Source organism: Melanerpes formicivorus, unplaced genomic scaffold (genome assembly GCF_026170545.1).
Source record: "Melanerpes formicivorus ecotype bairdi unplaced genomic scaffold, bMelFor1.0.p_v2 SCAF_6, whole genome shotgun sequence".
NCBI lineage: Eukaryota > Metazoa > Chordata > Aves > Piciformes > Picidae > Melanerpes > Melanerpes formicivorus.
In genome coordinates, this window is record NW_027142358.1 from 31,672,740 (window position 1) to 31,686,990 (window position 14,251).

The 14,251-nt window shown below is 53.0% G+C and overlaps 1 protein-coding gene across 9 annotated transcripts in view; it reads right to left on the bottom strand.

Moving 5' to 3' along the window:
- The window catches only part of ASCC1 (activating signal cointegrator 1 complex subunit 1), an 86,713-nt gene that overhangs the window by 21,708 nt on the left and 50,754 nt on the right, over positions 1-14,251 (bottom strand). For all 9 annotated transcript variants that reach the window (XM_068140347.1, XM_068140341.1, XM_068140342.1 and 6 more), the window contains one exon: positions 12,857-12,936. In XM_068140347.1, coding sequence (XP_067996448.1) covers positions 12,857-12,936 — 80 coding nt within the window. The remainder of the gene's footprint in view (positions 1-12,856; positions 12,937-14,251) is intronic.

Consider the following 14,251-nt stretch of genomic DNA (forward strand, 5'->3'; position numbering starts at 1 on the left):
GAGGCCTGCAGTGATAGGATGAGGGGAAATGGTTTGAAATGAGAGAAAAGGAGATTTAGATTGGATGTTAGGAACAAGTTCTGCACCATGAAGGTGGTGGAACACTGGAACAAGTTGCCCAGGGAGGTGGTTGAGGCCCCCATCCCTGAAGCTACGCAAGGTCAGGCTCAACAAAGCTCTGAGCAACCTGAGGTAGTCGATACTGCGGGGGGGGGTGGACTAGATGACCTTTGGGGGTCCCTTCCAACCCAAACCATTCTATGCATCTATGAAAATGGTTGAGCTGCTGGGCTGGAGGGGACTGCAGTGGTGCAAGCAGCCCTGCCTGCAAGGGGCAAGAGGACCCAGACACTTTATAATCCTCTCATCAAATCCTTCCTCTTCCAGCACTCGCATGCCCTGCTAAAATTATTCAGAGAGGCACTGAGCACCTCTGCACAAACCCAGAGGCTGCCCCCCTTAATGGCAGGGTCACCAAATGGACCTCTGGCACACACACAGAGGGAAGTGAGCACAAACCTTCTGCTCTTCCTGCACTGCCTGCTCCTCAGAGGGCTGCTGCATCTCAAGCTCCCTCCAGACCTCTGCCGCCGCCTCGCTGCTCTGCTCCCCGGCCCAGACACTCCAGCACAGACATTCTTCCTCTGTGGTCTGGTCTGATTTTGTTTCAAATGCCACTTTAGATTCCTGCTTCACTGAATGCAAATAATCTGAAGATGCCTTTATTATTTATTTCTCCTCCTGCAGAACATCAAGAATTCCATTCCTAGGAAAGCCTTCTCACAGCAACCTCAATTTAATCTCCTTCTTTTTTTCCCTCTCCTGCCCCCCCCCCCCCGCCCAAGATCATACAAATGCTGATCTCCAATCTCATCTGCTCAACTGTCACATCTTCCCATCCCACTGCTGCTCTAATTGCACACTGCTGAGCCCCCTCGGTGGATTTCAGGCTCCCTCCATAATGGCAAGATCAGAACCAAAGGCAAAAATCCTCTCCTCCGCAGAGCAGCCTTCCAGCCTTTTCACTCCTGCTCTGGATGCTTCAGCAGGAGCCAGGCAAGGAGAGCACTGCCTGATTTCTGACACAGGGCTGCTGCACCACACTCTCTTCTTTGCTCTGTTCTCACCCCAGTGGATTTGTGGTGGGCATTTTTAACTCTAACCTTCCCAAGCAGCCACCTCCTGTCAGGTCCTCACGCCAGTTGCCAGTCCTGCTTTGGATATCACAGAGTCATCAACCAGGTTGGAAGAGACCTTCAGGATCATCAAGTCCAACCCATCACCCAACCATATCTAAACAACCAGACCATGGCACCAAGTGCTTCATCCAGGCTGGTCTTAAACACCTCCAGGGATGGTGACCCCACACCCTCCCTGGGCAGCCCATCCCAATGGACAAGCTCTCTTGCTGGGAAGAACTTCTTTCTAAGACCAAGGCTCAGAGGAGACTTTATTGCTGTCCACAACTGCCTGAAGGGAGGTTGTAGCCAGGTGAGGGTTGGTCTCTTCTCCCAGGCAAGCAGAGCCAGAACAAGAGGACACAGTCTCAAGCTGTGCCAGGGGAGGTTTAGGCTGGATGTTAGGAAGAAGTTCTTCCCAGGAACTGAGATTGGTCATTGGGATGTGCTGCCCAGGGAGGTGGTGGAGTCCCCATCCCTGGAGGTGTTTAGGAAGAGCCTGGATGGGGTGCTTGGTGCCATGGTTTAGTTGATGAGATGGTGTTGGGTGATAGGTTGGACTTGATGATCTCAAAGGTCTTTTCCAACCTGGTTACTTCTATTCTATTCTATTCTATTCTATTCTATTCTATTCTATTCTATTCTATTCTATTCTATTCTATTCTATTCTAATTCTATTCTATCCTATCCCATCCTATTCTATCCTATCCTATTCTATCCCAAACTTCCCCCTGCACAGCTTGAGACTGTGTCTTCTTGTTCTGTTGCTGGTTGCCTGGGAGAAGAGACCAACCTCCACCTGGCTACAACCTTGGCTGAGGGTAACAAGATGTTCCTATCCTTTTCTGAACATCAGGCAGTCTTGGTCTCACCTAATGCTGGTTCTTTGGCCCTTTGATTTTGCCTCAGCTGAAAAAATACACCCAGAAAAGACTCTGTCTTCTTGAATTCAGTAACAGAAGTTGTACAGATTAAGTCCTGGCTACCAATGGCTGCAGAGCATGAGAAGCACTCCTCATGGATTCATAGAATAGTGTTGGTTGCAAGGGACCTTAAAGATCATCTAGTTGCAAGCCCCCTGCCATGAGCAGGGACACCTTCCACTCCCCAGGTTGCTCAAGGCCTCATCCAACCTGGCCTTGAACATCTCCAGGGAGGGAACATCCACAACCTCCCTGGGCAACCTGTTCCAGTGTCTCACCATCCTCACCAGAAAGAATTTCTTCCTAATCTCCAGTCTAAATCTGCCCTCCCCAAGCTTCAGTCCCTTGCCCCTTGTCCTGTCACTACAAGCCCTTGTAAAAAGTCCCTCTCCAGCTTCCTTGTAGGCTCCCTTCAGGTACTGGAAGGCTTCTATAAAGTCTCCCTGGAGCCTTCCCTTCTCCAGGCTGCATAGTCCCAACTCTCCCAGCCTCTCCTTGTAGGGGAGGTGCTCCAGCCCCCTGATCATCTTTGCAGCCTCCCTTTGGACCTGCTCCTGCAGTTCCATGTTTCTGTTGTGTTTGGGGCCCCAGAAATGGATGCAGTACTCCAGGTGAGGTCTCATCAGAGCAGAATCACCTTCCTTGACCTACTGGCCATGCTGCTTTTGATGCAGCCTAGGATGCCATTGGCCTTCTGGGCTTCAAGTGCACATTGGGGTTGCTCAGCCTGGAAGAGAGGAGGCTCCAGGGACATCTAATAGCAGCCTTCCAGTACCTCAAAGTGGCTACAAGAAGGATGGAGAGAGACTGTTTGCAAAGGCCTGCAGCTGTAGGACAAAGGGCAATGGCTTCAAAGTAGAGAAGGGCAAATTTAGATCAGATGTTGGGAACAAGTTCTTTACCATGAGGGGAGTGGAACACTGGAACAGGTTGCCCAGGGAGGTGGTTGAGGCCCCATCCCTGGAGATATTAAAAATGATGCTTGACAGGGCTCTGGGCAACCTAATCTAGCTGAGAGTGCTCCTGCTGACTGCAGAGGGGGTTGGACTGGATGACCTTTGAAGGTCCCTTCCAACCCAAACCAGTCTATGATTCTATGATTTTATGATTGTTGCCTCATGTCCAGCTTCTCATCCAGCAGCACCCCCAAGTCCTTTTCTGCAGGGCTGCTCTCAATCTCCTCATCCCCCAGCTGAGGTGGAGGACCTAGGTGCAGGACTTCACACTTGGGACTTGCTGAACCTCACAACATTCTCCTCAGCCCACCTCTCCAGCTTGTCCAGGTCCCTCTGTCAGCTGTCTTAAACTGAGCTACTGCACTATCCCCACCCAGCAAGACAGACATGATGGCAGAGAGCACTACTGGATTTGTTTGCTACGATCAGCCCTCTGCTAGCCCCAGTCTGTCAGTCAGCAAATGTACCTTGTGAAAGCAGACAAGGTCCCTTCAAAAGAGAAGGAGCCTTGTCCAATCTAGAAGCCCTCCCCAAGCAGTCCTGCAGCCCAGCCTCTCTGCTCCTGCTGCTGCACCAGGGCAGGGCAGCATGTGTCACACAGCCTGGACTGATCCAGTTCCCAGCCTTCCATCCCAGCTTAGAGTCTCCCCTAATGCCCTAAGACATAAGATGCGCAGCTTCCCTCAGTAGCTGCTCCCTCAGTCTTTAATCTTGTAAGCTGTTAATGCACAGGATCTCTGCTAAGCAGCAGGGTTTGTCTTTTTCTGCACTCAAAATTTGCTTTTCCCTTCTCTGAACCGGGCAGAGGCCACTCCTCAGGCCAGAACCGGTTCCGTCTCCAGCCCGGCGAAGGTCCAGGTGGGTTCCCTCCTGCCGCAAACCTTCCTGTCCTTCAAGAGCCTCAGAGAGGAGCTCCTGGCAGGCAGTCCCCCTTTGCTCTTCTCTGTGTTGTTATTTATTCCCCACAGCCTTAGTTTTTAAAGGGAGATAAATAAAAGCCTGGAGGCAGCCAAGCCTCATCTCCGGAGATGCGGGCAGCTGCCTCGGCCGCCTCCGTGCCAGCGCCGTGCCGCTTGGCCAGCTGCGATGCAGGGCACAGAGCCACCCCCCGGGACACAGGAGGAGGCAAGGCAGAGGGGCTGCCAAGAGAAGCATCTCCCCAAGGGCCGGCTGCCCGCCCAGCCTGACCCTGCTCTCGCAGGGAAGGAGCTGATGCTGTCATAGAATCACAGAACTGTCAGGGTTGGAAGGGACCTCAAGGCTCAGCCAGTTCCAACCCCCTGCCATGGCCAGGGACACCTCACACTCCAGCAGGTTGCTCACAGCCACATCCAGCCTGGCTGCAAACACCTCCAGGGATGAGGCTTCCACCTGGGCAACCTGTGCCACGCTCTCATCACCCTCATGGGGAACAACTTCTTACTAACATCAAATCTCAATCTACCCACTTCTAGCTTTGCTCCATTCCCCACAGTCCTATCACTTCCTGACACCTTCAAAAGTCCCTCCCCAGCTTGCTTGTAGCCCCCTTCAGATACTGGAAGGCCACAAGAAGGTCTCCTCAGAGCCTTCTTTTCTCCAGACTGAACAGCCCCAACTCCTTCAGCCTGTCCTCATAGCAGAGCAGCTCCAGCCCTCTAATCATCCTCATGGCCCTTCTCTGGACACATTCCAGCACCTCCAGATCCTTCCTGGGGACTCTAGAACTGGATGCAGTACTTCAGGTAGGGTCTCACCAAAGTGGAGCAGAGGGTGAGAATCACCTCCCTCAACCTGCTGGCCACACTTCTCTTGCTGCAGCCCAGGCTCTGGTTGGCTTTCTGGGCTGCAAGTGCACACTGCTGGCTCATGTTGAGCCACCAGCACCAGCACCCCCAAGTCCTTTTCTTCAGCTTTCAGCTCTGCTCTCCAGCCATGGAATCATTAAAGTTGGAAAAGACTTCCAAGATCATCAAGTCCAACCTTCTACCCAGCACCTCCATGGCCTTGTCCTGAAGTACCACATCTACTCATGTTTTGAACACCTCCAGTGATGGTGACTCCACCACCTCCCTGGGCAGCCTGTTCCAATGCCTGACCACTCCTTCAGGACAGAAGTTTTTCTTCATCTCCAGTCCAAACCCTCCCTGGTGCAGCTCGAGGCCATTTTCTCTTGTCCTGTCCTTAGTTACTTGGGAGAAGAGGCCAACACCAGCCTCACTCCAATCTCCTTTCAGGTAGTCATAGAAAGCAAAAGTTGAGACCTTTGCTCCTCACCAGAGTGAGATTTCAGATGTTCAAAGGAGTCCATCATCCAGGACAAGAGCTACAAGCATGGTGAAGGGACTGGAGCAACTTTTTCACAAGGAGAGGCTGAGACCTGGGGCTGTTTAGTCTGGAGAAGAGAAGGCTGAGAGGAGACCTTATCAATGTCTACAAACATCTGAAGGGTGGCTGTCAGGAGGATGTGGCCACTCTCTTTTCAGTGATACCCAGTGATAGGATGAGGGGCAATGGACATAAACTCAGTCACAGGAAATTCTACCTCAACATGAGAAAAAGCTTTTTTACTGTGAGGGTGACAGAGCCCTGCAGAAGGCTGCCCAGAGAGCTTGTGGAGTCTCCTTTAGCTCTAGAGATCTTCAAAACTCACCTGGATGTGTTCCGCTGTGACCTGCCCTAAGTGCTGCTGCTGCTTTGCAGGGGGGTTGGACTCGATGATTCTGTGCTGTAGGCTGCCTGCTTGTATCAGGCTGTTTGTATCAGGGAGCTCATTTTACTTTCCAGGAGTAGGGGGAATGGAAACAAGATAGAAATGGGTAGACTGGATGGGGTGCTTGGTGCCATGGTTTAGTTGATGAGATGGTGTTGGGTGATAGGTAGGACTTGATGATCTCAAAGGTCTCTTCCAAACTGGTTAATTCTATTCTATTCTATTCTATTCTATTCTATTCTATTCTATTCTATTCTATTCTATTCTATTCTATTCTATTCTATTCTATTCTATTCTATTCTATTCTATTCTATTCTATTCTATTCCCTTCCCTTCCCTTCCCTTCCCTTCCATTCCAAATTCAGATTGGATGTTAGGAAGAAGTTCTTCCGCAGGAGGGTGGTGAGAGCCTGGCACAGGTTGCCCAGGGAGGTGGTGGAAGCCTCCTGCCTGGAGGTGTTTGCAGCCAGGCTGGATGTGGCTGTGAGCAACCTGCTGGAGTGTGAGGTGTCCCTGGCCATGGCAAGGGGATTGGAACTGGATGATGTTTAAGGTCCCTTCCAACTCACAACAATTCAATGATTCTATGATTCTGGGTTGTCACTCCCTGGGTCACTCTGGGTCACTGAATTGCCTTTTTCTCACAAGACCACATTGGTCTTAGCAGTGTAAATCTCACAGATGAGACTGGGGTGGTGGTGGTGTTGGACTTGAAGAGCTGTATAGGTCCCTTCTGTGATTCTGTGACCTCTGGAGGTCCTTTTCAACCCCTAGCATTCTGTGATATGAAGCAGTCCATAAAGCCTGCCTGGGTCTAGACAAGCTGACTGCGTTCAGTGCTTCTGTGAGAGACACAAGCCCCTCAGCCGTGGGGTCACGAGCTCCCTTGGGCTTCCAGCACCAGCTAGGCCTGGAAGCCTCTCTCAGATGCTCTCCAAGCCAGAAGCAACTCCAACCTCCCAAAGGCAACTCGTCCTACAGGATCTATTTTCTGAGGCGTGTGGGAAGGCAAGCAGGCCTGCGCAGCCATGTCTTAGTACAAACAGGAGTGGCTGTTTAGCTCTGGGGAAGGGGCAGAACAAAGGATTATTAAATGAAATGGCGATTAGCTGGGCTGAGAGCAAAATACCAGCTGGAGCCCGGGCTGAGGCGGGCAGGCTATCAGCAGAGCATGTGCTGCCAGCGCAGCTGCACGCGGGCACGCACCAGCTCCCACCACGGGGAGCCGCGGCTTGGAGCGGCAGAACCACAGCCACCTCCTCCTGCTCTGAGGGCTCAGGTCCTGGCCTCTGCTAGGCAAAGCCTGACAGAATCATCACAGAATCAACCAGGCTGGAAAGGACCTCACAGATCATCAAGCCCAACCTATTACCTAACACCTAGCACCTCTTGACAACTAAACCATGGCTCCAGGTGCCACATCCAAGCCTTTTTTGAACACCTCCAGGGATGGTGACTCCACCACCTCCCTGGGCAGCACATTCCAGTGGCAAGTTACTCTTTCTGGGAAGATCTTTCTTCCTAACATCCAGCCTAAACCTCCCCTGGCACAGCTTGAGACTGTGTCCTCTTGTTCTGGTGCTGCTTGCCTGGGAGAAGAGACCAACCCCCATCTGGCTACAACCTCCCTTCAGGGAGTTGCAGACAGCAAGGAGGTCTCCCCTGAGCCTCCTCTTCTCCAGGATAAGCAACCCCAGCTCCCTCAGCCTCTCCTCACAGGGCTGTGCTCCAGACCCCTCCCCAGCTTTCTTGCCCTTCTCTGGACACCTTCCAGCAGCTCAACATCTTTCCTAACCTGAGGGGCCCAGAACTGGACACAGGACTCAAGGTGTGGCCTAACCAGTGCTGAGTCCAGGGGCACAATGACTTCCCTGCTCCTGCTGGCCACACTGTTCCTGATGCAGGCCAGGATGCCATTGGCCTTCTTGGCCACCTGGGCACACTGCTGGCTCATATTCAGCTGCTATCAACCAGTACCCCCAGGTCCCTTTCTGCCTGGCTGCTCTCCAGCCACTCTGACCCCAGCCTGCAGTGCTGCATGGGGTTGTTGTGGCCAATGTGTAGAACCCAGTACAATGATGCTGGGCATAGCTGGACAATGGACACAGAAGTGATGACACTCAAGATATTTGTAGACATGTCAGTGATGCCCAATGCCAGCACAAGGGGCAATAGGTGGAAAATGAGGCATAGGAAATTCCATGGAAACATGGAGAAAGGTTTTTTCCCTGTGAGTGTGACAGAACACTGGAACAGGCTGCCCAGAGAGGGTGTGGAGTCTCCCTTTATGGAGATATTCAAGACCTGCCTGGATGTGTTCCTGTGTCACCTGGTATAGGTGACCCTGCTCTGGCAGGGGGGTTGGACTGGGTGATGTCCTGAGGGCCCTTCAAGCTCCTAACATTCTGGGAGTCTGTGATTCTGTGTGAAGTTTCCCAGCCTGATGCCCTCCTGGTAGTAGCTGAGCCTAGTTGGCTTTCCAGGTGGGAACACTGCCACCCAACACAGCTATAGGATCACAGAATCACAGGATTGTTTCAATTGGAAAAGACCTTTAAGATGAAGCCCAGGTTGCCCAAGGAGTTGTTTGGGGACCCCATCCCTGGAGATACTCAAAGTGAGGCTCAAGAGGGCTCTGGGCAACCTGATCTAGTTGAGGATACCCCTGCTGAATGCAGAGGGGGTAGGACTAGATGACCTTCAGAGGTCCCTTCCAACACAAATCATGCTGTGATTCCAAGACTGGAGAAGTGACTCCCAAATGTTGAACATGATTGAGACTGGATGTTAGGAACAAGTTCTGCACCATGAGGTTAGTGGAACGCCAGAAGAGGTTGCCCAGGGATGTAGTTGAGGCCCCGTCCCTAGAGATATTCAAAGTGAAGCTCAGTAGGGCTCTGGGCAGCCTGATCTAGTTGAGGATGTCCCTGCTGACTGCAGAGGAGGTTGGACTGGATGGCCATCAGAGGTCCCTCCCAAGCCAGACCATTCTATGACTCTGTGATTTCATGATTGCTGGCTCATGTCCAGCTTACCCCAAGCACCCCCAAGCCCAGAACCACAGCCATCTCGTCCTGCCCTGGTGGCTCAGGTCCTGGCCTCTGCTAGGCAAAGCCTTTGGCCTGACCATGCTGGGCATAGCTACACAATGGAAACAAAAAGGATGAGACTCAATTCTCCCAACTTGATGCCCTCCTAGCAGTGGCTGTGCCTTGTTGGCTTTCCAGGGGGGAACACTGCCAGCCGACAGCTGTAGGATCACAGTCACAGGATTGGTTCAGTTGGAAAGGACCTTTGAGATGCAGCCCAAGCACTCTCTAACTCTACCAAGCCTGGTGCTAAACCATGTCCCTCAGCACTGCATCTCTGTGGCTTTTAAACACCTCCAAAGAGGTGGGTTCAACCACTTCCCTGGGCAGCCTGTTCCGGGGTCTGAGAACCCTTTCAGGGAAGAAGTTTCTTCTAATGTCCAACCTAAACCTCTGCTGGAGCAGCTTGAGGCCATCTCCTCTCATCCTATCATTTGGCACTTGGCAGAAGAGACCAACGCCTACATGGCTCCAACCTCCTTTCAGGGAGTTGTGGAGAGCCAGAAGGTCTCCCCTGAACTCCCACTTTTCCAGGCCAAACAACCCCAGTTCCCTCAGCCACTCCTCACCAGACCCTTCCCCAGCTTCACTGCCCTTCCCTGGCCACACTCCAACACCTCAATGTCCAAACACTGAACGCAAGACACAAGGTGTGGCCTCCTGAGTGCTGAGTCCGGGGGAACAGGAAGCCTTGGTCCTGCTTCTCACAAAATTCCTGACACAGGCCAGGATGCTGCTGACATCCCAGAGCCCCACAACCTGGAAACACATCAAGGGGACAGCACCCAGAAGCCAGCTGCCTAGCTGCAGCCACAGTCATTAGGAGCCCGTGGCTTAGATCCTGTCGCCGAAGTTAATGCAGCCGCCCTGCGAGAGGGCAGCCTCCCCGAGCAGCAGATAAATAATGTATCTCAGAAGGGGGCTGGGAGGGAAGTGCTGCATCCTTGCAAGGTCATGCTAGAATGCATCAGTGGTTGGCTGAGGCTGGGCTCCTCCGGTAAGAAGCCTGGAGCTATTTATGACTCATGTAATTAATTAATGCCAATGGGCGCTCGTTCTGCTGCAGGCACGTGGGAGACCAAAGGGAAATAGGAAGGGAGCAGGTTAGGAGATGTAGTGGAGGTGGGGGGGGAGGAGGATGACATTTCTTGCAGCAAGGCATGCTTTGAAGTAATTACCAACAGTCCAAGCAGCCAGCAGCTCTGCTGGCTACATCAGTACAGAATCACAGAACCACAGGGGTTGGAAGGGACCTCCAGAGATCACCCCCTGCCAAAGCAGGATCACCTAGGGCAGCTCACACAGGAACACATCCAGGTGGGGCTTGAAAGTCTCCAGAGAAGGAGACTCCACAACCTCTCTGGACAGCCTGCTCCAGGGCTCCAGCAGCCTCACACCAAACAAGTTTCTCCTCATGCTGAGGTGGAACTTCCTGGGTTCCAGTTTGTGTCCATTGCCCCTCAATACATAGAATAAACCAGGTTGGAAGAGACCTCAATCTATCACAGGACACCACCAAAAAGAGCCTGGCCCCTTCTTCTTGACACCCACCCTTCAGATGTTTATAAACATTAACCAGGGCACTTTAATAAGTGTTTATAAATATCTGAGGGCTGGGGGTCAAGAGGGAAGGGTCAGGCTCTGCTCACTTGCACCCTGTGATAGGACAAGGGACAGTGGATGGAAGCTACAGCAGAGGAGATTTCACCTCAACATGAGGAGGAACTTCTGCACTGTGAGGGTCAGGGAGCACTGGAGCAGGCTGCCCAGGGAGGTTGTGGAGTCTCCTGCTCTGGAGACTTTCAAGACCCATCTAGATGTGTTCCTGTGTGACCTGTGCTGGATTCTATGGTCCTGTTCTGGCACAGGGGAGGGGTGGACTCGACGACCTCTGGAAGTCCCTTCCAACCCCTAACATGCTGTGAGCCTGTGAAGATCGCCTCTCAGCCTGCTCTAAAAAACGCACCACCTCGTCTTGCCGAGAGCAGCAAGAAGCAGCAGCAGCCAGCCGAGGCGTTTGGAAGCACCACCAGACCCACCGACCCCGACCCAGCAGCGCGGTCCACTCGCGGTGTGACCAGCAGAGGGAGCACCGCTAATGCCGTCCCAACCGGAGGTGGGTTTGGAGAGGGAGCCTCAAGGAAGAGGGAAGGTTTGATTTCGCGTCTCTCAAGTCCGAGGACGAGCTCAACAGATGCAACAGAAACGAGCGAAGGGCAAAGAGTTGTACGCCCTGACAGCCGGGTCACTGCGGGCACTCGGGGCTCCCACCGCACCGCACCGCACCTTCCCCTTTGGGCAGCCAGCTCTCGGACACCGGGCAGCTAACCAAAGCTCTCAGATCGCGCTAAGGAAGGGACCGGCCTGTGGCTTCCCTGCTCCCGTTTGCAGCGCTGCAGTCTCACACCGAGCGCTCAACATGTGGCGACGCTGAGTCATGACACTGCGCTTGCACAGACCGTTTGAGGACAATGAGAGCTTAACCTAATTTTGTCCCTTTGTTTGTCCTCTGCGCAGAGAGGAGATCAATCAGTTCCACTCCCTGCCTTCACATCCCCCTGCATCCAGCGCCTCACCCAGCGCACGGCGAAACTGCAAACACAAACAGAGCTCAATCCTTCCCCTCCTCTGCTGCCCTAAAGTCCTACTGGGCTGCCCCAGCTCCCACCCAGCCTGCATCCTCCCCTCGCATCCCTCCAACCTGGTTAATTCTATTCTATTCAATATCTTCTGGCCGTTCCCAAACGTGTTCAGACAATGTCCCATCTCCCTCTTATCAGAGAGCTGCCTGCAACAAATCCCCTCACACAATGAGGACTGCAGATTTGCTTACAAGGCAGAGCTGCTTTCCATTTTTGCTTCTCTGTGCTTGTCTTTTCTCCCCGGATACTTGCAGGGGCCAAGTGCCACAGCATCGGTCTGACACTGCCATCTGGATGAGCAGCAGAGGCTGCCTGCAAGTCTCAACCCTGGGAGGCTGCAGGATGCTTCCCTTTGAGCCTTACCCACCCTCCACAGCCCTGGGAATCCTTCTTTCATAGTATCATAGTATCATTCACGGCTGGAAGGGACCACAAGGATCGTCTAGTTCCATCCCCCCTGCCATGGGCAGGGACACCCCACACTACATCAGCCTGGCCAGAGCCTCAGCCAGCCTGGGCTTAAACACCTCCAGGGACGGGGCCTCGACCACCTCCCTGGACAACCCATTCCAGGGCTTCACCACTCTCATGGGGAAGAACTTCCTCCTCACCTCCAGCCTCAATCTCCCCACCTCCAGCTTCATTCCATTCCCCCTAGTCCTATCACTACCTGAGATCCTGAGCAGTCCCTCCCCAGCCTTCTTGTAGCCCCCTTCAGATACTGGAAGGCCACAATGAGGTCACCTCGGAGCCTTCTCTTCTCCAGACTGAACAGCCCCAACTCCTTCAGTCTGTCCTCTACCTTTTGATCCCTGCCAAAGCCCCTCAGAGCCTGGCTGGTGGGACTCCCTATGGCTGGCTGCTCGTTTTTTAATGGAGCAAAACGACACAAATTGGGAACAGAGGTTAAAATAATATATACATATATATATATATCCCAAAAGACTGAAAAAGTTAAATGAAAAGGCTGGTGGTTGGAGTTTCACAAATACAAGTTGAGTGAGTAGAACAAGAGCAACAAAGTGCTGCTTTCTGGTGGGCTGAGAATCCACACGAGCCTGAGTCTCCAGGGTAAAAACAGGAGCGAAGTAAACGACAACACCGACACCCACTTAGCATTCGTGCTACATGTTCCTGCTCCCAGCCTCAGCAGCTTTAGGAACGCTCCTGTTCCATGCTGTCATGCTCCCAGTTAGGAGAGATCTGCATTGTTTATCTCCTAAACAGATTTCCTCCCCCCCCCACCCCCACCCCCCCTGCCGCAGGAGATCTCAGAAGCCTAAGCGAAAAGCGGGCTTGAGGAGGTGCTGCGAGCGCTCCGGGCCCCCCAGCACGCAGAGCTGGCCTGGGCTCTGCCCCAGCTGTGCCACACTGACCTTGAGGATATTTCGGCCACTGAACGACTCCCGTTCCCTGCAAGATGATTTCCCAGGCATGGGATTGTTTCGTTCCTCAGCTGTCAAGACAAAAGCCACCACCAGAATGAGCTTCAGATGGGAGAACTGTGTGTGCTGTACTTCAGCCTCCCCACACACTCTCTCTCCCTCCCCAAAGTCAGCTGCCAGCTAATAAACCATCTTTGCCCAGCTCTTGGTGCAAGAAAAATCACTTCCAACTTGGATTTCAGAGAGAATGGTGCTGAACATGCAGGACTTTCTGGCCTGCATTAGGAACAGTGTGGCCAGCAGGAGCAGGGAGGTCATTGTGCCCCTGGACTCAGCACTGCTTAGGCCACACCTTGAGTCCTGTGTCCAGTTCTGGGCTCCTCAGTTTAAGAAGGACATTGAGACGCTTGAACGTGTCCAGAGAAGGGCAACAAGGCTGGGGAGAGGCCTTGAGCACAGCCCTGTGAGGAGAGGCTGAGGGAGCTGGGATTGTTTAGCCTGGAGAAGAGGAGGCTCAGGAGTGACCTCATTGCCCTCTACAACTACCTCAAAGGTGGTTGTAGCCAGGCAGAGGTTGGTCTCTTCTCCCAGGCAAGCTGCACCAGGCGAAGTTTAGGCTGGAGGTGAGGAGAAAGTTCTTCCCCGAGAGAGTTGTTAGCCATTGGAATGTGCTACCCAGGGAGGTGGTGGAGTCCCCATCCCTGGAGGTGTTCAAGAGGGGATTGGATGTGGCACTTGGTGCCATGGTCTAGTCATGAGGTCTGTGGTGACAGCTTGGACTTGATGATCTTTGAGGTCTCTTCCAACCTCAGTGATACTGTGACACTATGATACTGTGACACTGTGAGACTGTGACTTGGTGCCTCTGATGGGACCACCTGCATCACCTGGAGGAAAGACCTACCCCATAGCTACTGCTAGGGACATTCTGTACAGCTGATGGCTCACTGCCACCGCAGCTTGAATCATCAAATCCCTGGGTCACTTTTGGGCCACTCACTACAACAAGGTCTGGAGGCACTCAACCCAGAAAGGACATGGACCTGATGGAGAAGGTCCAGAGGAGGGCCACGAGGATGATCAAGGGGTTAGAGCACCTCTGCTACAAAGACAGAGTGAGGGAGCTGGGGGTGCTCAGCCTGGAGAAGAGGAGGCTCCAGGGAGACCTAATAGCAGCCTGCCAGTACCTGAAGGGGGCTACAAGAAGGATGAAGAGAGACTGTTTGCAAAGGCCTGCAGCTGTAGGACGAAGGGCAATGGCTTCAGACCAGGGAAGAGCAGATTTAGATTAGATATTAGGAACAAATTCTTTATCATGAGGGTGGTGGAACAGTGGAACAGGTTGCCCAAGGAGGTGGTTGGGGCCCCATCCCTGGAGATATTCAA